The sequence below is a fragment of the Chinchilla lanigera genome, unplaced genomic scaffold (genome assembly GCF_000276665.1).
Source record: "Chinchilla lanigera isolate Chin_1 unplaced genomic scaffold, ChiLan1.0 scaffold00061, whole genome shotgun sequence".
Taxonomy (NCBI): Eukaryota; Metazoa; Chordata; class Mammalia; order Rodentia; family Chinchillidae; genus Chinchilla; species Chinchilla lanigera.
Genome location: NW_004955462.1, coordinates 13,935,388 through 13,961,640, shown reverse-complemented (window position 1 = coordinate 13,961,640; position 26,253 = coordinate 13,935,388). Strand labels below are relative to the sequence as shown.

Here is a 26,253-nt window from a genome sequence, read left to right as displayed (position 1 = left end):
AGCATTTGGCCTCTTCCAGGAAGAAAGCATTGCCCTAAATGCCTCCGTGGAAAATAACAAGGGACCAGATGCCCAGGCCAAGACACTGGCCCCCAAAGACATGAGACAGGCCGTATTACACCCAGCTCTTTCATTCAGAAATTAGTACTGAGCTACATCCCCTGTCCTTTTTTTTTTTCCTTAAATTTTGAGAGGATCTTGCTAAGTTGCTCAGGCTGGACTCGAACTTGTGATCCTCCTGCCTCAGCCTCCCAGAACACTGGGATTATAGTTATCTACCACCACGAGCAGCTATGCTTCCTATACCTCATCATATTTGAAACAGGACAGGCAAGGAAGATTATGTGGGGGTCTACCATGACACTACTCTGAGGTTTTGTTTTTTAAAAGCAAAAGGGAGACAGGAGTACCCTCCTAAACAAAGCAGTGCTGCGTTGGGTACTAACAGAGTTCTTGCAGTGGAGATAGAGGGCAGTGTGAGTGTGGACGGTGGCTCTTTGCTCTCTCTGGCCCTTGGTGTGGGACACAGAGTGATATCTGAGCAACACCCCATGGCCTCCCACATGCAGAGAGAGCCACAGGCCCAGGGACCCAGCTCCTCTGGCTCTTGCTGCAGAGCCTCAAGCCCAGATGTCCACTTTGCCTGTGCAGGTCTTCATCTCGAGTGGAATGGACAGGGCATCTCTGGTCCCGACCCTGCACAGCAGTCCTCATTTGCATTCATGTCCCTCTCTCCTGTCTGTCCTGTCTCCCCGCTCTCCTCCCGGCCTTCTCTTCTCTGCAGGTTCACCTGCTGAAGGACCAGTTGGCTGCTGAGGCTGCGGCACGGCTGGAGGCCCAGGCTCGTGTGCACCAGCTCCTGCTGCAGAACAAGGACATGCTCCAGCACATCTCCCTGCTGGTCAAGCAGGTTCAGGAGCTGGAGCTGAAGCTGTCAGGACAGAACGCTAGTAAGCCGGGGCCCTGCCCAGCCTCCCCGCTCCCGGTGTGGATGTTGGGAAAACACACGTTCCTTCCCCAAGGCACTGGGGATGCTTTATCGGACCCCTGGCCGTGCCCATATGAGAACAGGCCCTTTGTCTGGCCTGTCCATGTACGCCATGAATCACAGCACTGAGCACCAAAGCAGACCTTGGCTGCAGTCTAAGCTCACACCCAGCCCTGGCCCTCAGTGTCCCCGGAAGTCACTGCCACGTGCCCATCCGGCCTCTACCTGACAGCGGCTTGGGCATTGTACCTCCTAAGGCAGCCCATGTCTTTCTCGGAGGGCTTTTCCATTCAAAGTATGCAGAACACTTACTGGGTGTCCTGTTCTCTGTGAGCTCTGTTGAGAGGTCTCATACCGTTTAGAAGCGGAGTCTCCGTACTCTGTGTCTCATGACTCTGTTACACAGACAAAGCTGATAGCCGTATGTCCACTTAATAGACAAAGCAGCAGAGTCACTATAGCCAGATGGCTGGTCAGTGACAGGGGTTGCCCAATACCTGGCCGGAGGTGCTGCCTGTGCACCCAGCTGCCTCCAAGCGGGCTGGGAAAGCAACGAGAGCAGGCACATCTCCTGCCTTCTTCTTGAGCTTAACTGTGGATTCTGTGCCTACTCAGTCTATGGCAATGGATAACACCCAGGGTCAAGTAGAGTGGTAAAGGCTTTGGAGGGCGATTTGGACTCACAGATATCCATTGGCCACTAGTGCCAGAAACTGTGCTAGAGTACTTTTATACATAAGAACGCATTTAATCCTTGTAGTGGTAGATGCTGTTAGACCCATTTCACAGATAAGCAAACAGACTCAGAGAGGTTAAGTATCTAGCTCAAGGTCACATGGGTAGAGCCAAGATTCACAGCCTGGTCTAACTGCAAAACAAATGTTTTTCCCGCTATACCAGTTCTCCCAAACTAGTTCATGGGCTTAAAAAAACAAATATGTATCACTGAGCTTGGCCCAGAGATTTCTCATCAGTAGGGATGGGGCAGGGCTGGGAGTCTATATTCTGGAAAAGGCCCAAAGCCTGGTAGCCATTTCACCATTTTGTAAGCTTCTCTGGCTTTTCCAGAGGTTTGTTTGTTGAGATTCTGCTCTGTCCTAACTAATGCTGATTTATAAAAAGGTTATCAAAAAAACTTTTTTTTCAGGACTGGGGATTGAACCCAGAGACTTTGTACTGAGCCGTATCCCCAGCCCTTTTGTTTGTTTGTTTTTGTTTTTTTAATTTTCAGACAGGGTTGAGACCTAAATCTCTGAGCTTAAACTTCGAGACCTCCTGCCTCAGCCTCCCAGAGGCTGGCACTGAGCTGGTATCCTTTTCCCACACAGACAGACCCTAGGCGAGGCATTCAGTGCCCTTCCGAACCATCACTTGGTTCTCTTGCTGCCTTTGCCAGTGTCTAGAAGTTGCTGACTGCGGCTGGTGGTTGGGGGTGGAGGTGGGGTGCAGTGTAAAACCCCGGTGGGCTGCTGTGCGTTTGGGCAGGGAAGGGCCCTTGCCAAGAGGCTTTTGTTTTGGTTTTTGTTTTGGTGGGAGCACTGCAGCGCACCTCCAGTCAGTTGGCTTTCCAAAGAGAACCCCGCCTGAAGTTGCGCCCTGTCCTCTTGTCTCCCCGCAGTGGGCTCGCAGGACAGCTTGCTGGAGATCACCTTCCGCTCGGGAGCCCTGCCTGTGCTCTGTGACCCCACGACCCCTAAGCCGCAGGACCTGCACTCGCCGCCTCCGCTGGGCGCGGGCTTGGCTGACTTTGCGCCCCCTGTGGGCAGCCCCTTAGGTAGGCGCGACTGCTTGGTGAAGCTGGAGTGCTTCCGATTCCTCCCTTCCGAGGACACCCCGCCCCCGGCGCAGGGGGAGCCTGTGCTGGGGGGCCTGGAGCTCCTCAAGTTCCGAGAGTCAGGCATCGCCTCCGAGTACGAGTCCAACACCGACGAGAGCGAGGAGCACGACTCCTGGTCGCAGGAAGAGCTGCCGCGCCTGCTGAATGTCCTGCCCAGGCAGGAGCTGGGCGACAGCCTGGATGACGAGATCGCCGTGTAGGTGCGGGGCAGGGAGACACCGACAGGTGCCGGGGGCCGGGTTCGGCTCCTGCTGCCCGCACAGGGGTGCCCAGGGAAGGCGTGCCGCTGAGGATAACACCCAGGATCAGGAGAGTGGTGAAGGCTTTCGAGGGGGACTAGAACGGTGCGTTGGAAGGAAACGGGGAGGAAAATGGACTCCCGGATGTGAGTCAGTTCCGTCGTCTGCTGTGACGGAAGGGTGGTGGAAGCAGGGCCCCGCTGGGCCCTGGCTTTGGGAGAGGGTCCCTCTTCAATATCACTAGGCTGCTGGAAGACCCACTCCCCGTACCTGCTGCGCTATCAGACCCTTCTGCTCCGTCACTTGATGCCCCAGGGGTCCCCTTACTCCCCTCTCTCCGTGGTCCCACCCATAAAGGGAAGCCATTGGTACCTTCTCAGGTACTCTGTTTCTGGATATCAGGACGCTACCAGTTGCCTAACCCTCCCCCGACCTTCTGGGGGAATTCCTTCTCCAGACCCTTGCTGAGAGTGTAGAGGTTGAATGTTCCCGACTGCAAGAGCCAGGCTGTTGATTTTAGTGTGAGTATGGATGGGGATGTGTCACAGGTCACAGTGGATAAACCACTGCAGGAAATGGGATGCACATATTTTCTCTATGGGGATGTTGGTTCAGAGGGAGCATGAGAGTATTACCATCATTCAGGTCCTGCTGTGAGAGCCCAGGGTCAGGACAACCTGTTCGCAGCCATAAGTCACTTAGGTCTGTCTGATTCCTCAGTTTGGAAGCCCTGCCCTGCCTACCTCCTGCCTGCAGACTGCCCCCTGTGAATAGAGGTCAGGAAGTAACCCACGTCCCTGCTGTGTCCTGCTGCAGGGGCTGTGTCAGCCAAACCTTTTATAGCACTTTGCTCTGAAACCCAGAGCCCCCTGCCTTACCTCTCCTCCTGTCCCCTCCACTGGGCCATATTAGTGGGTTTTTACTGCAAAATGAAACAAAAATGGGTGGAAGCTGATGGCTGAGACTACTTTTGTCCACTCTTCAAGAATCACTGCCACTTAGATCGGAGACCGCAGTGTGCCACCCTGGCCCGTCTCTGTGGGTGCATGCCTTGAGCACACCCGTGGAAAGTTCTATGTGCCAGTCTTTTATCTTTTACTATCTAGGCCTTGCTAGGGATGTCCACTTGGTAACAGGCTGGTGGGGCCCATGAAGAAAAGCTCCTTTTGCCCCTGTAAGGCCATGAGTGGCTGTTAATAGATTTCTAGATACGTGAAGAGAAAGCTGAGATACGCTTGAGTGTTATGTTCAAGGGAAGAAGGCTCCCTCCTAGACCACAAGCTACAGACCAGGCTGCAGTTATTATTATATTAGAGGGCCCACTGAGAAGGATGCAGTCACCCCAAGTGGAGTTCTTCAACCCCAGCTTTGTTTTGGAATCGATATAAATGCAAGTGCTGCCCTCTCTTACAGCCATGCTTGGATGTCTTCCAGACCAGAAAGTCCAAACTAAAGGAAATAATTGCAGCTTTCCGTTAGCTTTCCCTGTTGTATCAGGGTGTTCACGGAAATAGGATGAGGTCCCGTGTGTGTGTGTGTGTGTGTGTGTGTGTATGTGTGTGTGTACACACGTGTAATGGAAGGTAAGGATATATTTGTAGGCTTGTGAGAAGTGACTGAAGAGAAAACTTAGGGGATTTTTGGGGTGATTGAATCAATAATAGATTTGTGTCCTTTTCCTAACATGAATTTAGTTGGAGAGAGATAGTTCAGTTGACTACATTTTCTAATTAAGCATTGGAAATAGATCCAAACGCATGGAAGAATGTGAGATCCGCAGAACTAAAGGAGCAGCCATCAGGAATCCAGTTTGGCGGAGCCTACTTAGCTTACGAAATCCTAACCCTGGCTTCGATGAGTCTGAGACCTTTGAGACCAGCAGACTTTTGAGTGTCCAGGGGAGTAGAAGGTCTGTTTTCTTGAGAAAAATCCTTGCATGCAAGAGTTAAGGATGCAGCCAGAAGCCAAGGGATTAGATGAATGAACTGTGGCTGGAGGAGGCTTGTGCGGAGGTGGTTAGGGAGTAGGTAGGGAATATGATTTCTGAATGGTCTTGAAAAGCTTGCAGAGGGAAACAGGAAAGGAAATGGAGGCGAGAGGAAAAGAAATGGAAAGACTGGTGACATACGATGTTAAGCTAGGACCTGTTCAAGACTTCTGCTCCCGGGTTTCCACCTGCCTCAGCCCTGCGCTTTCCCTGATTCACGCCCTCCCTGGAGTATTCATTCATGTTCAGCATCCTCCCCGGTGTGACCCAAGTGTGTGCACACTTGGTGTGCAGAGATGGGCGACCAAGGACAGATCTAGGGGCTTGAAAGGATCACCAGCCACCGACCCTCCCTCAGGGCCCACTGGACAGGAAAGGGAATGTTACAGACCTGATTTCCCAGCGATGTCCCTCTGTCCTCTTCCCACCTTGCTTCTTGCTCTGCTAACTCAACCCTGCCTTCCTCTTTTTCGTCTTTCTGCTCTGCCCTACGTGGAGAACATGTGGACACCAGGGGCTCTTCCCTTCTTGGTGCCTGCCCCAGCCTGCTTCAGGTGCCAACAGACTTGGTCATGCCAGGTCTCACAGTTGCAGAGCTGGGAAAGAATTTCTCTGCACGGGATGGACTGCATATGGAGACTGAAAATTATATTCCTTATATCCCTGCTGTATCAGTGCTATCTGTAAAGCCTCTTCTCAGCTCACTTCTCTCAACTGATCTTGTTTAGGAATTGTATTGCTTTGTTTACTCTTTGCTTGACTGCTTCCTCCTACCCTCTCACCCTCTAGCCCTCTACTTCCCAAAACTGTTGTGTCATTAACTCTGTTGGATCAACTCTCTGGGAAAAGATTCTGTTAATGTAAGTGCACTTACTCCCTGGATGTTGTCACTAGTCTAGTGGCTTTTGCTAAATAAACCTTTCTTATTTCTAAAAGCTTTTCTATTGTCTTTTCTTGCTTCTTCTATTTCACCTGCTCCTTCTATGCCTGTCACTTCTACCCATTTCCCAAACCAGCGGGGCTCAGTTCTGTGACATGGTTCCCAAGGGTGTGGCACAAAGAAGGGATTCTCGTATTCCCTGAAGGAGGGCAGGGAGGTGGTGCCCTCAGGAGGCTGGATACAGACAGCCTTCCAGGCTCAGACTGTACTACTTGTCAGATTTTACTGCTGGTTTTAGCTGGGAATAATTTTGTTTCCCCAGGAGACATTTGGTAGTTACTGGAGACATTTTCATTCATCACAGCGAGGGTAGGTATGTTCCTAACACATGAATGGAGATCAGAGGTGCTGCTAAACGTCCTGTGCACAAGGCAGCCCCCAACCAAGAATTATCCAGCCTCACATATCCGTAGAGCTAAGACAGGAAAGTCCATCCCATTTGTGTAGACTTTTCAGACCCCAGCCCTTTTCGAACTCCAAATCATGTTAGAATACATGGGCAGTAGCAACAAATGTCTGAGTGCTTGAGAAAGTACTGCATCCTAGTTTCTAATATAACTAAGATCAAGATTATACAGTTTCACTGGCTCCCAACTGAATATGAGATTAGTTGGTGTCTGAATGGGCCCATTCTGCAAATGTCCATCCAGGAAGCAAATCATGCTGCATAGGAAGCGATAGGGGTCTGAGCCCAGCTCCTCTTTCTGTGAGCAACAAAAGCACCACAAATGATTCTTTAACAGCACAATGACGAGCCACAAAGTAGGGCTCCAGGAAGCTACTGTGTATCCACAGGGATTGAGGGTGGCCCCTCTACCCACACACTAGCCCACCTGTCAGGGAGGCAGAGACAGAGGGAAGCTGGTGTCAGGTCCCTGCAAGGAGATGCCCTGTTGTGGTGGGAGGACCCATGCAGTCATCAGGAGCAGAAGCACGAGGGAAATAAGGCCTAAAAATGTGACCAGCAAGTGTTCAGCCTTTCTCCTTTTTCTTTTTGAAATACATAATGGGCTGAATAAATATTCTAGATCTCACTCATCTTTCTGGATCAGATTGGCAGGGAGGATCCCACAGAACTAAGAGTAAGGGTCGGGGCTGGTCTCTGGGCGCATTAAGTGGTAACAGGGAGCCGTGTCTCACACGTTTACCTGCCTGTTCTGACATAGCTCAAAACAACCATGAAAAGATGTCCCCTGGGTGAAATGTGATTCTCTTCTACTTCAGCGAAAGATTCCCATGCTAAGTGAGCCATTGCAGTGTGTGTGTGGTGGAAATGGGCCCTGCCTGCTCGTCTGCTTCCTGCCTTCTGCTGCGGCCTGTTGTTCTCCCCATCCCAGCTATCAGAAGATCTAACATCTAGGAAGCCATTCAGACACTAGCCAGTCTTCCCGTTGCACCCACAGGAGGGGTCCAGCCTGCTGTCATCCTTTAGGGTGGAGGTGGAGTGGATCCTACACAGGCCAAGCAGAAGGCCAGGATCCTGGGGCAGTTGTTCTCACTTCTTGGCTGCTTAGGTATCACTTGGAAGGCTGGTGAGGTCGCACAAGGCTGGGCTCTCATACCGGAGCTTGTAACTCAGGAGGTCTGAGTGGGGCCTGAGAAGTTCATTTCTAACAAAGTTCCGGAGGTCATCGATACTGCTCATATGGGCACCTGACTTTGAGAACCACTGTCTGAGAAGACATTCCCAAACTTCAGGCATTGTTTTTCTTAGAGAGAAAGAGAGAGAGAGAGAGGAGGGAGAGAGCATGAGGAGAGAGGAGGAGGCAGACAAAGAGTTGGCCTCATGTTGCTAAGCAACTATTAGATGAAGGGGATAAAGACTGACTGGGCTCTGGAAAGAACGGCAGGTGGTGCAAGGTGACCCCAGACTTGACAGAGCGCTGTGACTAACTGATTTATTGGCATCTTTCTAGAGATATCAATAGGCTTCCTCCCCTATTTACCTGAGGTGACTACTTAAAGGCCTGGCAGCTGCCTGAGGAGAGCCTATCCCCAGGCCGGGACTTTTGGTCTTTGCCCCAGAGGGCTTTGAGCTTACGGTAGTATACCCTGCAGCTGAAGCCCTCCTTGAACCCCCACCTGATGTGGCCTTTAAGGGAGTGCAGGGTGGGGTACATGCGACAACAGGCCGCACATTTGTAGCCATTCTGCTGGGCTGGGTACCACTTGGAGGCCATTAGGATGTCCTGGGATGTGACATAATCCACAGAGTCCAGGCCATGCCTGGTTTTTCTGGTGGCTTCCAGAGGGCATGTGTTCTCTGGGGAGGAAGAGGAGGAGCAGATACTCTCAGCCACGTCCTCGAGAAGGCTGCTATCCCCTCTGCACTCGTCCTGTTCTGCCTCTGGGAGGCTGCAGGCTTCTAGGTGGCTCTCTTTGTCCAGAAACACAAAGTAGCTGTATGGGGAGAACCAGGGCCGATAGATGATGCAGTTTCGCCTCAGCTGCTTTCCGTTTGGGCTGTCCCCTGAGGTGCAGTCTGCAAAGTAAAGGACTAGGTCTGAGCCTGAGCCATGGCAGAAGGCGGGGAACAGCAGGGAGCAGTGGAACTTCAGTGGCTAGAGGCCATGAGGAGAAGCAGAAAGGCCAGAGGATAGGCAGCTGTGCGTGACCTCAGGGGCCCCCTCCTGATCTGCATAGTGACAAAGGGCAGGTAGAAGACAGACGGGGGAGGGCAGTCTGAGGCCTTTGTTCTTGCTTTCTCTTTCTTGGTACAAATAGCCATTGGATATCCATGCAGGAGAGGCCCCTCTCAGTGACTAAGCCTTGGTGTGAGTCCGGTCCTTCCCTCCCTGGGGATGCCTTGTCCTCTGACTTCTCTAAGGAGAGACTCAGACCTTTGGCCTGTTGGACAGCCAGACCTCAGACTCTGACTGTCCCTCTTTTTATCACGATGGCTGTGACCATTTTTCCAGCCTCACTGCCTATCTTAACCCCTCAGACAGAAACTGCTTCTCCCCATCAGTTGGAGGAACAGGAGGGAGAGACAGGAGGCCTCCACAGGCCTGTGTCGCCCTGCAGGGGTGGGAGAAGGCAGGAGGCTGCCGGTAAAACAGCAGTGCATGGGAGCAGCTTGCAGATCCCCTTCCCTTAGGACCGTCTTCAGCTTCCCACATGTTCCCGTCAGAGTCAGAGAAGGCCTCACCTGGGAAGGGCACTCTGCTATGCACCCCGTGCCGGAGGGTGCTCCTTTGGTACTGGGGTGGCAGGGACTGAGCTGGATTGGCAGCCTCCTTGGGTACCGTTGTCTTTGCAATGTCTGGGTTACAGAAGAAACGCTGGTGAGCTCAGCAAGGCTGGAACTCTTCTCCTTAAGGCTCCCTGAGATACACCCAAAGGCTCACCCTCTGTATGTCAAAGCCTCTCAAAACCGAAGCAAAGCAACCTCTGAAACCCAGCCAAGCAGAGCTATTCTGGATGACATCCTGGGGAACTGCAAATGGGACAGTTTTATTCGGACCTTAGAAAGACCCTCCGGAAAGGGGGCTTTTGTATGTGGCCCAAAGGACACCTCTCTGCCTGGCCCACCCCTCGGCTGATCCTTCTGCAGCTCAGCATGTGTGTGACTTCATGCTGCACTGCGGGCTTCTGCATACCCTGATACCCAGGAGAAGCCTGGTTCTCTAGTGTCTCATACCCATAGCCAAGGAGGGGTCATGTGGGCCTTTGCTGTGCTTTATGCAATATCTGCATAAAAAAGCAGACCTGCCTCAGATCCCAGGGCAATTGCTGTGCTCTGTTGGGGAGACAGATTTATAAATATCCTGTGTAGTCAAAAGGATGTTTAGGAGAACCACTCCACAGAATGATGCTTCTCAAATTTTAATGTGCAAGGAATCACCTGGGGCTCTTGTTTAAACTGCAGATTCTGACTCAGTGGATCTAGGATAGAGGCCTGAGACTGCATTTCTAGCAGGCTTCCAGGAGATGCTGAGGTTACAGGTTTCTAGGGGCCAGATTTTGAATAGCAAGTACTCAGGGGCCAACTTTATTCCATGATGTTCTCATCAGTTACCCTACTCTTAGCTACCCACTGATAGTTGAAGTCTGAATCTTTTCTAGCTTGTCAAAACAAAGCCAAAACGAGTACCGACTGTCTATGTAGACAGACTACTGCCTTGACATTTTGTGCCGACTCCAAGGGGAAGAAATTTGATAACAAATATTTTCCCTATTCTTCCTTTGCCAGAAATGATTTAACAGCAAGAATTACTTACCAGGAAAGCAGCATTTTTGAAAACTTATTTTCTCCCCATGTGTAATTTGGCTTTCTCACTAAAATGCGGTCCTGTAACATGATCTCATACGTCCTCAAGTAAAAGCTTTAAAAAACCCCACTCTTTTTTGTGGTCCTAGTGACACCAGAGTTTACCTGGCAGGCTGGTGGCACATGAGGACAAAATGTCAGGAAAAGTGCTCCGGGCAGAGGAAGAGATTCGAGGTCCAGAGATGCTAAGGAATGAGAAGTTCTCCATATTCTCACCTCCACAAGGGTCTGGAGATCACACACCTACTGCCAAGAGGCTGGCCAAGTTGCCTAGTGATGAGCGTTCTGAGCATAGTTGACATCACAAGGTCACATGATTCCACTCACCTGCTAGGTTACCCTTGTAAAAGATGGAGGTAGTCTAGTCCAAGCAAGATCTTTTGCTTTTTCTTCAATTTGTAAAGATTTTTTTGATGCCTTTCTTCAGTGGCCTGCCCTAGCTGAGAATACTCCGAGGGAAGAAAGAATATAGCAGAGATAGGATAGCAATGCTATTTTACCCCGGTTTCCTTTAGTATTGTCCTTTTCTATACTGACCTCACCATGTTCCCCCAGCCCTGGGACCCTCTGTCTTCTATGAATGATCATCATACTTTTTTCTTCTTTATCTGCCTAACTTCTGCATGAAACATTTTTGTAGTTTTATTTTAGTTTTGGGGTCTTGGTTTGGAAGATGAATATAGATATAGATATTTTAATATTTTATTTGGAAATAACATCAAATTTACAAAAATAAAATTAGCACCAAGAGAACCATCTGCCCCATATTTAGATTTTCATATTGTGAACATTTTACCCCATTTGCTCTGTTTCCTTTCCCCACTGTCTATGTGTATGTGTGTATACTTTCTTCTAAACTATTCACAGGTAAGGTGCAAACTTTATATCCTTTTATACTTAAAGCCTCAATATGAGTTTCCTAAGAATAGGGACTGCATATTGTTTTCAGTGGTTGCTGCTCCTTTCTGTAAGTGACTAAAACACCAATGGACATCATTTTGCTCTTTGGGCACCAGGGGATCAGCGCTGCCTTTTTGCTCAGCTTTTGTCTCTCATATAACCTAACACTAGTGGGATGTGGCATACGAAGGAAAGACCACTGTGACACTTTGTAGATGAGCTGAAGGTGTCAACACGATACACAAGAGATCTAAATGGTGATATGTTTCTGCTGGGTGCTGAAGATAGAGTCCACTCTGGCAGCAACAATGGTAATGGCTCCTTCCACAGTGAGGTGGAGCTTGTGTGAGTTTACACTGTCAAATTCTAGGTGGAAGAGCCTGGAGTTGTCTTCTTATCTATATTTATGCTCGATACCAAAACAATTAAAAGACAGTGGTAGACTAGGGTTTGCCAGGGTTTCATGGCTTGGTTTGGGTGTTAGAAGTTCATTGAAATGTAAATCAAAGTCATATACTTTGACAACTTTGAGGGTGTTGGCAATTTTATAGGGCCATTGTGGTATAGAGTAAGCTCATTGGTTTGGGAGTCAGGTATGTGACTTCTAGTCCTTCTTAGCCATCAGTTGCCTGTGTGATGGTGGTTGAACTCTCTGCCACTGACTTTTCCATAGTGTTAGACTCTGAGTGGAGTAGATGAATGTATTCCTGGCTAAGATCTAGTGACTGACGTCTATATGGTGAATAACATACATGTAAAGTGATGCACACAGGGCCCAGAGAACTTAGAATTTCTTTCTACTTTAACCCACACGTGTTTCCCGCTGCCAACTGGGAATCTGAGATGTACTTGATAGAAAGGGAGCTGAAGATATTGGGGAAATTTGGGGAGGCTGAATCTCTCAGAGCCTGTTTGTAGAGTTAAAATACAACCCTCTTCTGGTTATTGAAGAGTTTCTGGAAACCTGGTCATCCCAGGTTTGTTATGCTCCTGATATCAGGGCCTCTGTCTGGTGTGCTGTATTCCCTCGCTCGATATGTTGTGGCTGGTGACCAGGCAGGAGGTGACACTCTAAAGTGATTGGTCACTACATAAAATGTGTCTTTCTCTTGTTTCCCACCTGCTTTCTGAGCCCCTTTCTCGGACAGGTAAGATACCCTTTTCTTGTGGATGACTTATGTCCCTAGGTTTCCCCCTCTGCTTGGGTATGTGCATGTTGGGGAGGGGCACTGTTGGGAGGGCCAGTCAGCTGGGCTCCAATCATCTCTCTGTCCTCCATTGCCATTATTTTCTGAAGCACAAGCCTCTATCTCTGAGGCAGGAGGGACAGAGTGTGGGGGTCATCAGAGTCATCAGCAGGAAAGTGGCTCACTGCGCATCCCTTGGTATGGGGATGAAGGAGGCCCCAGCTAGAGGCCTAGATTAGAAGGAAGGACAGTTTCTCCTGGGTTGACCTCAAGAGTCCTAGTGAGTACTCCTACAGAGGGGTTTTTGATTTTTTTTTAATACATGGAACAGACTTAGAGCAGTTTCCCAACAATGTCAACCTATGATACATACAATTTTTAGGAATTAATATAAAGGTCAAATTCAATTAACTAACATTAAAAATGCCTCCAGTTGTGCAAAACCCAAGCCAGGCATTGTAGACAATAAAAAATTAAATTAAATTGAAAACACACAGGATTCTACAGCTCATCAAGGAGCTTACCATTTTATTATAGAGACAAGATGTATTTAGCAGAAAGACTTAGCCAACCATAGAGAGAGTATATGATAGGCTATCTTTAAATTACTTAAGAATTCAGTGTATTTTATGGGCTATATTATAAAGGGTAGAACAACAAGTACAGGAGCTTCAAAATGGTAAATAATCCAAAAGTTATTTGTTGTATAGTATTTTAAAAATAATAATAATTGGAGTTTTGGTGTTTACACTTTTAAAAATGAGCGTCTGCTCTGAATATTCACTGGAAAGGAAACCACCAGAGAAACATCTGACCCAGGAAGTGGGGGAAGACTTGTTCTTCCCAGCATACCTCTTTGAAGCACTTTGTGTGATTCCTTAGGTTCCCATATACTTTCTGGTGTTGGGGACAATAGTTAACTTGTTTCGTTTCCAAGTAGTCTTAGCTAGCTCACAGAGTACATAAGAGAATGAAAAGGGTGTGAGACATGACAGGCAAATTTTGCCAAAGTGGATGACATGGCAGGATATACTTTTAGCAGAACAACTAGGAGTTGGTGGCCCTGCTATTTGGAGGGTGAGCTGAGAACTCCTACTTGAATGGCAGGCCACGTCTATACCCAGGGACGCTGTAGTTCCAAGTTCCCTGGCATACCCCCATCCACAGTGGTACTTTTGCCTGCCATGTGGGTTGGGGCCATTACAGGGAGTGAGATCTCCATCCTTCTTCCCATGACTTTCTCCCTGTCACCAAAATACCCTTAGAACATGGCTTATCTAGGTAGTTGGCCCAGAGAAGATGATCCTGGTGAAATCACAAGAAAGAGATGTGTACCACCTGGCCCAGACTCAGCAGTACAGGGTGAAAGAACCACTTTATGCCAAAACCAGACAGAAGCAAGAGTCCACCCTAACCTCCATTTCTCTTAGGAGAGAATTGACAGGGAGAGGGGCCTAGGAACCCTCTGTAGCCTCTCCTTCCCCCAGACTGACACCTTATCTGGGGTAGTTGGTGTAGACCACTCTGGCCCAGTTCCAAGGTCCTAGAGTGGATCAGGCTGTCTTGCTTTACTGAGCTGGGTTTCCAGCTGGAGAGGATACCCACATGCCAGTGCATGGACAGCATGGCTCAGAGCTTGGAGCTCAAGCCCTTTCAGCAGCAAGGCTTGGAGTTTCCATCTTGTCCTCTACAATTCTCCATCTGCAAAATAGACTTGGGCAATTGAAAATATTTGTTGAGTATCTCCCATGTACCAGACCCAGGCAAGGTGTTGGGCACATAAAGATGGATGAGCCAAGGGCTCTGTTTACAACCCAGTGGCTCTATACCCAGCCCTTTGAGTTAATTGTTCAAGGCAAGGAGAGATGCCCAAGAGAAGGACCATCTACCAAACACATTTAGGCAGCTGTTCCTGTGATCCAGTTCAGAGGAAAAGTAGTGGAAAGAGTGTTAACTCTGGGTTAGGAGACCTGAGTTCTGTTCCCAGCCCCACCAGCAATTAGTGCTGTGGTCTCAGCCCCAGTGGTTTGTTACTCTGAAACACTCTGAGCCCCCTTCCTCATGTATAAATAGATATCCTCCCATGCACCCCTCCCCACTGGGTGGTTGTGAGGATTGAGTGATCTAAGGTTTGTCAGGATCAGCATGCTTCACTGGCTCCACGTACTGGTCTACTTGGTGTGAGCTAGTGGCCTCTCTTCACATACGCTGATCTATTCTCCCAAGTTCCACCCAGGAAACCTAACGAATTGCTAGCCTGTTTTCTGTGGAGAAAAACTGCTACAGACGTGGTGGCTGGCAGCAGGGAGCTTCCACTACCAAGACTCACACCGGCTATCCCTCCCTTGTCTCTCTTGGTGCCTCAATCAGAGAGCTAAAGCCTGTGCTTACGCTGTTGTAAACATGTCCTATCTCGTTGCTTCATCCTCATTTTTATTTTACTTCAAAGGGCCTGGTGACCCCAAAAGAAAGGGATCAAGCCCTGAGTCAGGGAGGCCAATTTAAAGGAGTAAGTTCACCTTTGGATGGCTAGAGTTACTCACTGATTAACTCGGGTGGGGCAGAACTGGAATTTCTGGTCTCATGTCCCATCAAGAAAACTACACTGGAGAGTTCAAGAGCATTTCTGCTGGCTGTTTCTTGAATGTTTCCAAAGGCTTATGGAGTTATAAGTTTAGGGTGTGGTGTACAGATGAGAAAAATAAAGCAATAAGGTCTCAGGTCCTATCCCCCCCTACTCATCCATTTCTTTTGCTCCTCTCTTTGTTCATAGTTGACCACAGCATGTTTGAGAATTTGAACACAGCCCTCACTCCAAAGCTCCAGTCGAGCCGCTCCTTCCCCCACTTGTCCAGGCCTGCGGCCCCCAGCTCTACCACCCTGAGCTCTGTGGAACCTGCTGGGCCAGGACTGAGGGTGGGCAGCAGCCAGCACCTCAAGAACCTTGGCAAAGCCATGGGGGCCAAAGTCAATGACCTCCTGCGGAGGAAGGAGCCCTCAAACCTGGGCAGTGTGGGTGTGATGGAGATCAACAAGACTGTAGGAGCCCAGCTGGCTGGTGGGACTGATGTGGCATCAGGAGCCAGCCTGGAGGATGAAAGGTGAGTTGCCCCCCACCTGCCCAGTATCCCACTTGAAGAAGAGGTACATGGGCAAACTGCAGTGTGTCAGGAAGAGTACAGTGGGGGAAAAGATGTGAAATGGTCAAAGGAAGAAAAGCTAAAGAACTGGACCATGTTCATGGGACCAGCTTCATAGGAGCATGTTCTAGGCACTGGGCTATGTACTTTAGCGCATTATGTTACTGACCAGGGAGTTAGACTGTATTCTCATTTTGCAGGTAACTTAAGTACAGAGCTGTAAAATGAGTAGCTTGAGATCACAGAACTGGAGTCAAACCCAGGTGTTGCCTATAAGTTCCCTAGATGGTTTCTGATGCCCAGCCACACCCGAGAACCATTGCCCTAGAAGAGAATCCCCTGGGGAAGGGACACAGAAACCTGCTGTGGCTGCCCTCCCATTTTTCCACTGCCTACCAACAGGTCCCCTCGTTTTAAATACCTATACCTGTGAGATGGTGACACAGTCATGGTGGGCCTTTGTGTAGGTTCTGATATGACACTAGTCTCTGGTGATCTTTATTCTGTCTCCTGCAGGCAGCACTTTGAGCTGCTCTGAGCAAGGAGTGGGGACGGAAGCTAGTTGTTGTGCAGAAGTTGCTAAGACCTTTTGTGCCCTAAAATCAGAATAAGAGCCCAAGGGATGAGATGCTTATTGGGTGGGTGAGTTGAAGGTGCAGCTGGAGTTAGGAAAGTAAGAATGCAGCATGGACTGCTATCTTGCCATCCATAGAGCATGTGTGTTTATTGTCACCAACCTCACAGGTCGCTGACAGAAGCCTTCCCACGGCTGGATCCTCCACCTCCCGTAACCAAGAAGCGGACCCCTCGAGCCCTGAAGACGACCCAGGACATGCTGATTTCTTCGCAGCCTGTCCTAAGCAGTCTGGAGTATGGGACTGAGCTGGCGCCTGGGCAGCCCCAGGACTCTCCTCCCACTGCCCAGCCTGTCTCAGCAGATGCTTCACCACCAGAAACCACCATGGAAATGGGAAATAGGGGCGAGGCCCTGGCCAATGGCGAGATGTCCCTGTCCATACCTGACCTAATCCACAAGGACAGCCAGGATGAGTCCAAGCTGAGGGCAACTGAATGCAGAAGAGCCTCGTCCCCTGGCCTGATCGAGAGGAATGGCCTCAAACTCAGCTTGAGCCCCATCAGCCTGGCTGAGTCATGGGAAGACGCCAATCCCTGTCCCCGGGCACGGACCTCCAGCCTTGACAACGAGGGCCCTCACCCGGACCTGCTTTCCTTCGAGTAGATCCTCTTCTCCTCCCTGCTAAACACACCTCTCCCTCCTGCTTTCTCCTCCACTGTGCACATGGGCCCTTGCCCGGCTCCGCCATGCCCTTTGTCTTCCTTGCATGAGATTCAGCAGGGAGCCAACTCTCCATACATGGGGTCAGAAGTCCACAAGTCATCCCAGTTAAAGACTCTATCTGAAGAGTGGCAAAAAGACATGGGTGCCACCCCTGATCTTCATTTTCCATAAATTCCCTGGGTGCTGGCTGCAGCCTTTGGACCCTGAAGCTCCGAGCTTATCCTAGCCTCCTACTGAATTGTGGGGCCTCCAGCCCAGGATGATGGATCTCACAGGAATCCTTTTGCCCACCTCCTAGCTGCTGTCTGCTCTTCTCTCTCTCTCCCATTTCCTGGTTCCTTCTCTCTCTGTGATGGCCCCCTGCCTCAGGGAACAAGGCTGGGTGAGGATTGATGGTTTGGCTTGATGACGGGGTCTGGCCTAGAAAGCCACACACCCTGACCATGGCCCAGCCATGGCTCCCCCTGGTCTCAAGCAGTGTGGGGCCCTGGTTGCCATCTTTCCTGTGCCCCTGGGCTGGGGCCAAATGAGGTGCTTACCAAGCCTGAGACCTTGCAGTGTTGCCCCGGATTAACCCTGCTGCCAAGGGTTATGAAAGGTTTTCCCCATTCAGTCAAACATTAGAATATGGAGTGAAGACCTTACCGGTCTTGGAGAAGCCTTTGGGAAAGAGTTGTGTCTGAGCACAGCTCCATGCACAGGAGGACAGGCTGCCTTTGCTGTGGGTAAAGACGGGGCCAGCCAGGCCCTGGCAGAAGCAGCAGAGGGCATTCTAGTTTTGTTGGGAGAGGAGAGCCTCTCCTCTCAAAGGGAGTGGGCCTAGGAGAACCAAAAGTGGAGATGGTAGAGAGAGGAGTGAAGCCAGGACATAGAAGAACGTCACTGGGGATGAGAGCAGCTTTTCAGGGTCACCCCAGCCCAGAATGAGGCCGTGCAGGGCCTGGGTAAGTGCAAGAGCCGGGGTGACGCATGTGAGAGGTTGGGATGTGATGAGAACCGTGGCAGAAACTGTGTTTAGTTGAGCGGCAGGTGCCCTGGAGCTTGTGCTGAAGTTGCTGAGTCCCCCGCAGTGCTGGGCGCTTCTGGAGGGGACACTGGCCTACACCTCCCTTATCCTGGTGTCCACGGTCCTCCTCTGTGCCCGCTTTCAGTACCTGGGTGACGAGGGACCAACAGGGTTCATCCAACCTTGCTTAGCTGGTTCTTGCCCTCCTGGGTTAACCTTTGTGTTCCTGTCTCCACCAGGGGGCATATCATGTTGTCTTCCTGTGGCCAGGAGGTGCCGCCGAAGTGATCCGAGCCAAGAGGGCCTTTGCAGGAAGAGGAAAAGTCTCTTTTCATGAACAAAGGGCCCAGCGCTCAGGAGAAGGCTGGGAGTGGCACAGCCACCCCAGGTCAGGCTCTTCCAGCAGTCTTCCTCCTGTGATTCCTGCGGCCTCCCCATTTCTGTTCATTGTGTGGCTTCCCACCCATGAGCTCTGGGACACCCAGGACTCACTTTCCAATTCATCGCTGAGCTTCTCCTTCCCTTCCCACTACCTCTGCCATATAGGACATCCATGCCAACACCTGCAGAACTGGAAGCCTCAGTGAGATCCTTGGGATGTGGGTACTTTCCTGCATTCTTGCTTCTGCAGTTGTGCAACTTCAGCTCTGTCCTCCTACCCCTTACTGCTCTAACCTATCTTCCATTGCCCCAGAAAGCAGGGCTTCACCACCACCTCCCTGCAAAGTCCTGACCCTTCTCTATTCACAAGGGTCCATGCAGCCAGATACCTGCAGGCCTGGTGGAGTGAACCAGGCTGTCAGTGCATGAGTACATTCTATCTTACTCCAAGAACATCCTAAAGCTATGATATCTGGCCATGAGGTTGGAGAGAATTCCTTAGACCTAGCATTTGGGGTTCTGTGAGGTTTCATGGACCAGTTTGGGGCTTTACCCAAAACACACGGACCTGGGAATATGTGGACAGAGACACTAATCATGCATCAGGGAGCAAAAGCAGTTTCACCTGATCTCTGTACAAAATGCTTGGTTTGTTCCTCTTATGGGAAGCTCTACAGGTGCCTGCCCTGGGGCTGATCCTCTCCAGAGACCAGATGATATAGTAGCCAGAGGATGGTTGGTGCTGGCTCCAGCTCGCCTAAATGCCTGTCTCCATGCCACACCCAGACTGCTCCTAGAGTGCTGGCCCTCAGGCCCAGATCAGCCAAAGGATCTCACCAGGTTGTCCCAGGATCATTGCCAGCATCACCCGGAGTTCTTCAGCCTCATGTCTGAACTGAGTAGTACCACACCCCCCACCCCCAGTCAACCTCTAGCTGCCTACGGCTTGGCCATCCACCTCCCGTGGAGGTTGACACTGCTGCCTTAGGAGGCCTTCTGACACTGTGCCTGGTCTCAGATGCTGCAGATGTTGCATGGTGCTAGGGAGTAAGTGCTATTCAGGGTAGCATGGGAGCAACTTCCGCAAATCCTGCTGAGTGCCTCAGCTCAGACCAGTTTTTCCATCCAAAGCCCCACAAGGTGCTGTGTCTGATTTTCCTGTGGTTGCCACATGACCACCCCACCCCACACATCCCTCATAGCAAGCCCAGCTTCCCTAGAGAGCTTGGCCTTTGGGTAGCCCAGTCCATAGGAAGGCAAAGTAATGAGGCATGAAGAGCCTGTCATCTGTGTCCACAAAAGCAAGTTGAGGCCACAGAGTCTCTTCTCTCCCATTACTCTCCAAGCTTGCCATAAGTTCTTCCTCATCCCGTAGCTCTACCCGGATAGGTCACAAGATGAGCTTCCAGAACGCAGCAGGAGGATGGTGCCCCCCACCCCTGCATAGAGGGAAACATATTGGAGTGTTCTCTTGTGGGTGATAGGAAGAAACATGTTTGCAACCCGCGCCAGCTTTTAAAGAACAAATTTAGCCCCAGGTTGGAAGAGGAAGAAGTTAACAGATTTATTCTGAGTATTTTTTAGAGAGTTCATATTTATATTTTTAGAGATTTTTCTGGTAGAAGGAAATTGCACAATAAAATGATTTGGTTTGGTTTGATTTGCTGGCTTTGGTTTTTCCCTTCCTGACTGATGGGGAGAAGTGGTTTTCTCAAGACTAAGTGGAGAGCATTATTGGCATTTTGCTCTGGGAGCCTGGAGAAATGAGAAATAGAGAAGTAGAAATGTGAGACAGATGAGCATTGCTGACGAATCTCCAATGTGAGACCTTTGTCAGGAACGTGTAGTTTCTCAGAATACACCACCGCTGTTCCTTGGCTGGCTGATTTGGTGACAGTATCCGCACCTTTGCTGAGCTCAGGGATATGAACAGTGTGTGCACAGGTAAGACCCTCTCTGAGAGGAAATACAAATGACTGTTGGATCCTCCTCTCAGCCACTGGTTCTCAGCCTAGGGTCCACAGCCTGCTTGCACAAAGGAAGATGTGAAGCTGTGTATTCACACTTGTACTTTCTTTCCAAGAGGGACCCGAACTCCAAAGGGCCAGCATCAGTAAACATCAGCAAAATACCCAGAGTTGCAGACTTAGTCACTGCTGAGAAATTGCTCCCAGGAGCCATCTGAAGTGGGACAGCCCTGACATTCACTTGTTGAGAGAAAGCAGTTTGGACAAGAGCTCACCTCATGCCCTTGGCCCCTTTGTGACATCTTGGCCCATCAGATCCCAGGAGCAGAGAGGACTCATACTGGAGAATGGGCCAGACTTTTAATATCCTTAAAAGGAAAAAAAAAAAATGGGGAAGAAAGAGAAAGAGAAAGGGAAATTTTGTCTGTTCACAGAAGCCACACACATTTCCAAAGGAGGGAAGATGAGTCCTTTGTGTCCCCCCCGCCACTTGTCTCCATGACTGTGTCAGGGGTGTGTCCTACCGTTGAGCACTCAGGGCCCCTCTGACTCCTTGGCAGGAGTGTCTGGTGTGACACAAAGTCTACAGGCTTTTCTGCATCAGTTCTCCTCCTACACATGGTTTCTCAGAGGAAGTATGGGAAACACACAACTGGGCCTTCCAAGTGTGCTCACTTTTCCCACAGGAGGACACAACATATTGTTCTTGGAAGCAGGAGAAACACAGAAACAACCCCAGCGTATCCCATGCATGGGCAAAGGCATTGAAAATACTTTCAATAGCTATGTTTTCCTTTGAGCCTGTGCTCCAGTGACTATTCTTCGGGTGACCTCTCCTATTGGATGGCTTCAGGATTTGCTTCTGTGGTCATTCAGGTGTGAAATCTACCTCTAACATGCCTTCCTTTCCCGCCATTATGCAAAGTTGTAACTTTTGAGGCTGGGGATTTAGCTCAGTGGCACAGTGCCTGCCTGGCAAGCACAAGGTCGTGAGTTCGATTCCCAGTACCGGAAAACAAAACAAAACAAACAAATAAAAAAAAAAGTTGTAACTTTTGGTTAAGATCAAGTATTGAAAATTATAGTGAAAAAGGAAATTTTTAGGTCTAAAAATGGATATGTCACAGTTTGAACGCTGCTAGTCTAGAGCCACTAGAAGCCAAGAGATGAAGATATCTTTATTTAAACAATATATCCAAATTCCTACCTATCATGAGCTAAGTGCTGTCCAAAGCAGTGACGTTGGTGGGAATGATACAGGACTCTTGTCTGGTGACAGTGCATAAGGATGCCATCAGGTCTGCCCTCTGTGCTAGCAAGGTGTGTTAAAGGGCAGCAGGAATGTCAAAAAGGGACAATTAATTTCAGCTGAAAGAGGGGTCATTTCCTCTGGGCTTTCAGCAGTTACTGAAAGAGACAGTCAACCAGAGGCCACTGGAGAACACTTCATTCCCACACTCTGTACAGTGCTGGTGGGAAACCCCAGCTGATGGTAAAATTTATGGAATTAGTTCCTTAGGACTGTACCTCAAATGCTGCCCCAAGGGCAGAGAAGTCTTTCTCGGTCACTTTTCCCTCAGATGGTGCAATCCCTTGGAGGTCAGAGAATGTTGGGAGTATCTTGAACATCTGTGCTTGGACTGCCTGTCCTCTCTCAGCCCTTTGCTACTGTTTCCCAGTTTGGCCTAGCTGTGATAGCAAAAGAGCAGTGGCTTCTCATTGAGATTTTGACCCTGAGGGTCCCCTGAGCTTTCTGCAGTGCTCCCGATTGGGTCCATGCCAGGGGTTAGGATGCCCCTCACTGTGACTCCCTGAAAGAAGGGATGGCTGCCTTCCCTGAAAAGTCTCCTAAGTGCAGATGACATTTAATGTCTCTCATCTCCCAAGAAAGTCTGTTCTGGACACTTTAGGTTGTCCAGTGAGAGCTTCTTTGAGTCCTTTACCCCCAGGACCCTCTCCTCCCTGTTGCCATTTGCACTGGGGGCACATGATAAAACCCCAGAGTCCCCAGCACTGACTTTCCACTAATGAGAAAATTCCTCTGCTTTCTGTATCTAGGGACTGACCCTCCTGAGACACAAATCCTCTTTGTGTCCAGCTTATCTCCAGCTGCTGCCATGATAAATAGTCCAGCTCGAGGGAGTCTGGGGAAGCTCCCCTCCGTGAAACTTGGTTATTAACACAGCCAGGAAGTGAGCTTAAGGATCAACTCAACACACACCAGGCTGCATTCCCTTGTGGGAGTTGCCTGAGGAATCAGTCGGTTATATAGAGCAGGAAACATTGCCAGTGTTTTTCCTTTGCCATAGATTTTTTTCTAAATCCCCAAACAAAGAGCAACCTCCAACCAACTGGAACTTGTTTTAAATTTTTTTAATTTTTTTTTTTTTTTTTTACTGTGTTTAACTAGTCAGCTGCTTCTAGTGCCATCTGCTTAGCTACCTTCTTCCTTAAATCGTCCTCTGTGTTTGCCACCTTATCTTTTCCAGGCTTGTGCTTATTATATAACTCTGGTTGGTTGGGTGTGATGTTCAAACACATCCTGGTGTTCAGCCTGCTTCTTGGTTTTAGCAGTGGTTTGGGTTGGTGCCGGCCACCAAGAGACAGCAAAGGGAGAAACAGCCTGTCCTTAGAGATGGACAGAGTGAGCTGCCGCAGCCCTGGGAAGGCCGGGAGGCTCAGCGAAGCGGAGAAGTCCCTTCTGTATCCTGAGCCTGCTGGGGACAGACACGCTTGCTGGATTGGACAGGAAAGCTCAGAGCACCTCACCACTGGCTCCTGGTACCGGGAGAACCCTGCTCCAGTCAGCCTTCCTTGCTGTATTTCAGTCTTCTGTCCTCTGCATCAAGGGCAGTCAGCAGACCTGTAAATGCTCTTGGGACCTAGCCCAGGAATGACATTTTTAGGATCTGAATCTTCTGGAGAGGCTGCATCAGCCATCTGGGCAGTGCAATACAGCTCAAAGGTGAGGCTAGGGTCAGCAGCCCTGTTCGCCTGGCCCTCCTTGGTCTGCGAGTCTGCAGGCAGTTTCTGCTGTGACCAGCAGCGGGAGTCTTGCTGTGGAGCCCATGGGTGGCGTTAGGTTCTCAGCCCTCTAGAGCATCCTCAGCCCAGCCTCATCCTACCTTGGCTGCTTCCCCTGCCATTGCCTCCTCTGCTGCAGGAGGCGAGGACTCCCACCTGCTCAGAACTGCTTCCAGGCCTTTGTTCAAGGCGGTCCGTCTGCCTGGCCCACACTTTCACCTTCTGTTCTCTTCCCTCTGACTTTGCCAGGATGTGTTCACTCATCAGATTTCAGCCCAGACATCCCTTCCTCTAAGATTCCTTCTCCGACCCAACCTCCACCTCTCTGCTCTCCTGTCGTACGTGCTCCTCCGTGGTGCACCTGGCACCATAGCCAACCCTCATCCCCCCGCAGTCTCTGGGCCAGGGGCCAACCTTCCTCACCTCTGACTCCTCCCCTCACAGCAGTGCCTGTCAAGTCACAGGAGTTTGCAAAGATGTGCTTGAACTGAACTAAACTCGAGAAAGTTAGGGTTTGAGTTTTGTGTGTAGAACAGGTAAGGCAGCGCTCACTAGGGGCTGGGGTGGACCAGACCTTTCTCCTTAAGGCTGTCTTCCATGGGTGGCTTCCGTATCTGATCATGAACTGCACAAAGAAGGGCTATTGGAAGCCATTTTCAAAATGGAAAATGATGAATGGGCTGATGCGTAGCTAGCTCATCTGTCTCCAGCCAGAGCCTCCATTAATTCTGCTCCCTGAACAGGTTCCACCTAGCCACACAGCTGGCAGAAGCAGGCACATATGTCCAGCAGAATGTGAGGCAAGTTGCACTTCGATACCGGGTGCTTGTCTACCCCAGTAGTTGCTTACGCTGTCCTCTGAGTTCCAGTTCTTAACATTATACTCTACCATTCAAGGCATTGTGATTAATTGCTGTTGTATCTCTGAAGTTCCTATATACTCCAGCAATTGTTCTAATCAATTTGTGTACATCATTTCTTGTTTTTCTCAGTAACTTTGCAGGGGTAGCTTCATAAGCCTGTTTTTTTTTCCAGATATAGGTACTGTTTCCTGTGTTTAAAGAGGTCCATTAATCCTCATATTTTGGGAGGTGGACGTTTCAGTCTCATTTTTGCAGGGCTAGGGGCTAGTAAGAAGCAGAACCATCCTGGAAGTCCTAGGCTTTCAGACCTGAGGAACAGTCACCCACCTCCCCGCAACCCCATGGTGCTTGTGTTTCCATTACAGCAGTGTGAAAAAGAATTTCAGGCAGTAGTCATGGCTTATAAACATCTTTTTGAGTGTGATCTTCTCCAAGGATAAAAGGTAACTTCAGTGAACTCAGAATATTCATGTGGAACCGAAACGTGCAGACCCACTCCCTAGCCCCCTTGTTTGACACATGAGGAAATCTGAATGGCTCTGAGTTTTCAACCCCTGCCAGTGTCCTCTCATGGAGTCACCTCAGAACCCTACGCCAGAAGTCATTATCCTCCTCTTTGAGATGAGTCTGCCCAACGGTTTAGGGATTTTAAACACTTTTCCCGAAGTCCTGCTGCCAGTAAGTGACATGGCTGACAGCGGTGCCTCTGGGAGACGCTCATTCTTAAGGGTTTGGATAAGAATCATCTACTCCAAACTGCAAAAATTTCCTCCTAGGAGGGGCAGGAGTACTTTTATCCCAACCTCAGAGAAAGCTGGATCAAACCCTAATCCTACTAGTGACACTGGAGATTAAGCTTTCAGTTGGGAGGTGAGCGCTGTTTGGAAAATACCTGACAAAAGGATCTCTCCGTTTTATAGCTACCATGGTTATTCAGTAGTGCTTAAAAAAGAAGTGACACTGGTTTGTTGATAGCTATCTGCCCTCTTGTGGTTGCATTTAGGTATTGCAGTTTCTGGTCTCCCGCAAAAGGAAACTTTTTATCACAAAAGTTAACATGAATTTCTAAGATAAATACTACCTCCCTTTTAGACAGCCTTGTATTTTTCCTAAGATCATTCACAAGATAATACGTGGAGAAGGAAATACACGAGGTGATACTTCTTAACAAGGTATAGAGGCAAAAGTAAACGGAGAGAAAAATTTATGAGAAAAGAATGAGAATTCTTAAGTAACAAAAGATTGAAATCCTGAGAATGAAACGGTGTAGAGTTTCAAACATAACAGAGAAGGAAAAACTCACAGACACATTACGGTGAAATTTAAGATCATAAAGATGGAGTATCTTTTTATAAAACTTTCAGAAAAAAAAGATGAGCTATGGAGAACCCAGTGGTCTTTAGACATCTCAGTAGGAAACCCACACACACAAAATGACAGAGCCTTCACCTGTTTATAGTGTTGAAGGAAGACAACTGTAAACCTACAGCTTTCCTTTTAGTTCGACTACCATTTAAATGAGTCTAAGGATACTGTGAGTCATGCACAGCTGCAAAAGTCTACTCCTCAAAGCCCAACTTCAATAAAGTACCGAATATTTGAAAGAATACAAAATCTTCTTACAGTAAATGTTCCAGAGAGAAGAAAAATAAAGTCAGGAGAATGCCACATGTTTTGAAATATATAAGAAGCAAGAATGGCTAGCTGGCTCACAAGCTTACTGTATTTTAAATAATAAAGGATCCAAAAAATATAGTCAAAATTGTAGATAATATCACAAAATCAAGTAAGATTTGTGATGAACAGAGGGAAAATGAAAGTATCCTATATTATAACAAATGACCTATTTAAAATATTGTAAAGAAAAAGAAAAATATGGGTCTTTGTAAGCAGCCGTCAAAATTGTTTTTTAGTAAAGCTTTCAAATGATCACAGAGAAATTTTATCTACCCAATAGATACTAGAAAAGGAAAAAAAGAAAAAGTACAATAAATAGAAATAAATCCCTGTAGGACAAATTATAAACAGAAGCACACAGAACTCACCAAACAAAAGAAGAAAATCTTGTACTGGAAAACAAATTAGATCCAGTGATATTTTGTCTACAGAAGACAGAGTTAAAAGATATGAAAAATGAATGTGAAAATGAAGAGATAGAAAATTGCATACAGGGAAACTATAAATGAAATCAGAGGAGTAATTTTCATATGATATGAAATATAAA

The 26,253-nt window shown here is 48.9% G+C and overlaps 2 protein-coding genes across 3 annotated transcripts in view; one reads left to right on the top strand and one right to left on the bottom strand.

The window, feature by feature from the left end:
• Positions 1-19,764, top strand: part of LOC102014428 (carboxyl-terminal PDZ ligand of neuronal nitric oxide synthase protein) — a gene marked incomplete at its 5' end in the record, with an annotated part of 301,429 nt that extends 281,665 nt beyond the window's left edge. The window contains 4 exon segments of the mRNA XM_005398278.2: positions 785-950; positions 2,607-2,762; positions 15,122-15,449; positions 16,233-19,764. Coding sequence (XP_005398335.1) covers positions 785-950; positions 2,607-2,762; positions 15,122-15,449; positions 16,233-16,728 — 1,146 coding nt within the window. The 3' untranslated portion in view covers positions 16,729-19,764.
• Positions 7,876-10,915, bottom strand: LOC102013912 (chromosome unknown open reading frame, human C1orf111). 2 transcript variants are annotated; one of them, XM_005398276.2, is made up of 3 exons: positions 10,367-10,912; positions 9,140-9,253; positions 7,876-8,473 (listed from the first exon to the last, which is right to left on the bottom strand). In XM_005398276.2, exons 1-3 carry the CDS (start codon positions 10,467-10,469, stop codon positions 7,947-7,949), a joined length of 744 nt encoding a protein of 247 aa, XP_005398333.1. In that variant the 5' UTR covers positions 10,470-10,912; the 3' UTR covers positions 7,876-7,946. The 2 variants fall into 2 exon arrangements, with proteins under 2 accessions (XP_005398333.1, XP_005398334.1); XM_005398277.2 differs by lacking the exon at positions 9,140-9,253 and having other exon boundaries at positions 10,367-10,915.
• Positions 19,765-26,253: the final 6,489 nt, after the last annotated feature.

Bases quoted from the DNA above. Each gene is read 5' to 3' on its own strand.
- LOC102013912 (XM_005398276.2), bottom strand. From the start codon at position 10,469: ATGGAGAACTTCTCATTCCTTAGCATCTCTGGACCTCGAATCTCTTCC. The intron at 9,254-10,366 runs GTAAACTCTGGT...TCTGTAACCCAG, and splicing joins ATGTGCCACCAGCCTGCCAG to ACATTGCAAAGACAACGGTA. The intron at 8,474-9,139 runs GTGAGGCCTTCT...TTTACTTTGCAG, and splicing joins TAGCAGAGTGCCCTTCCCAG to ACTGCACCTCAGGGGACAGC.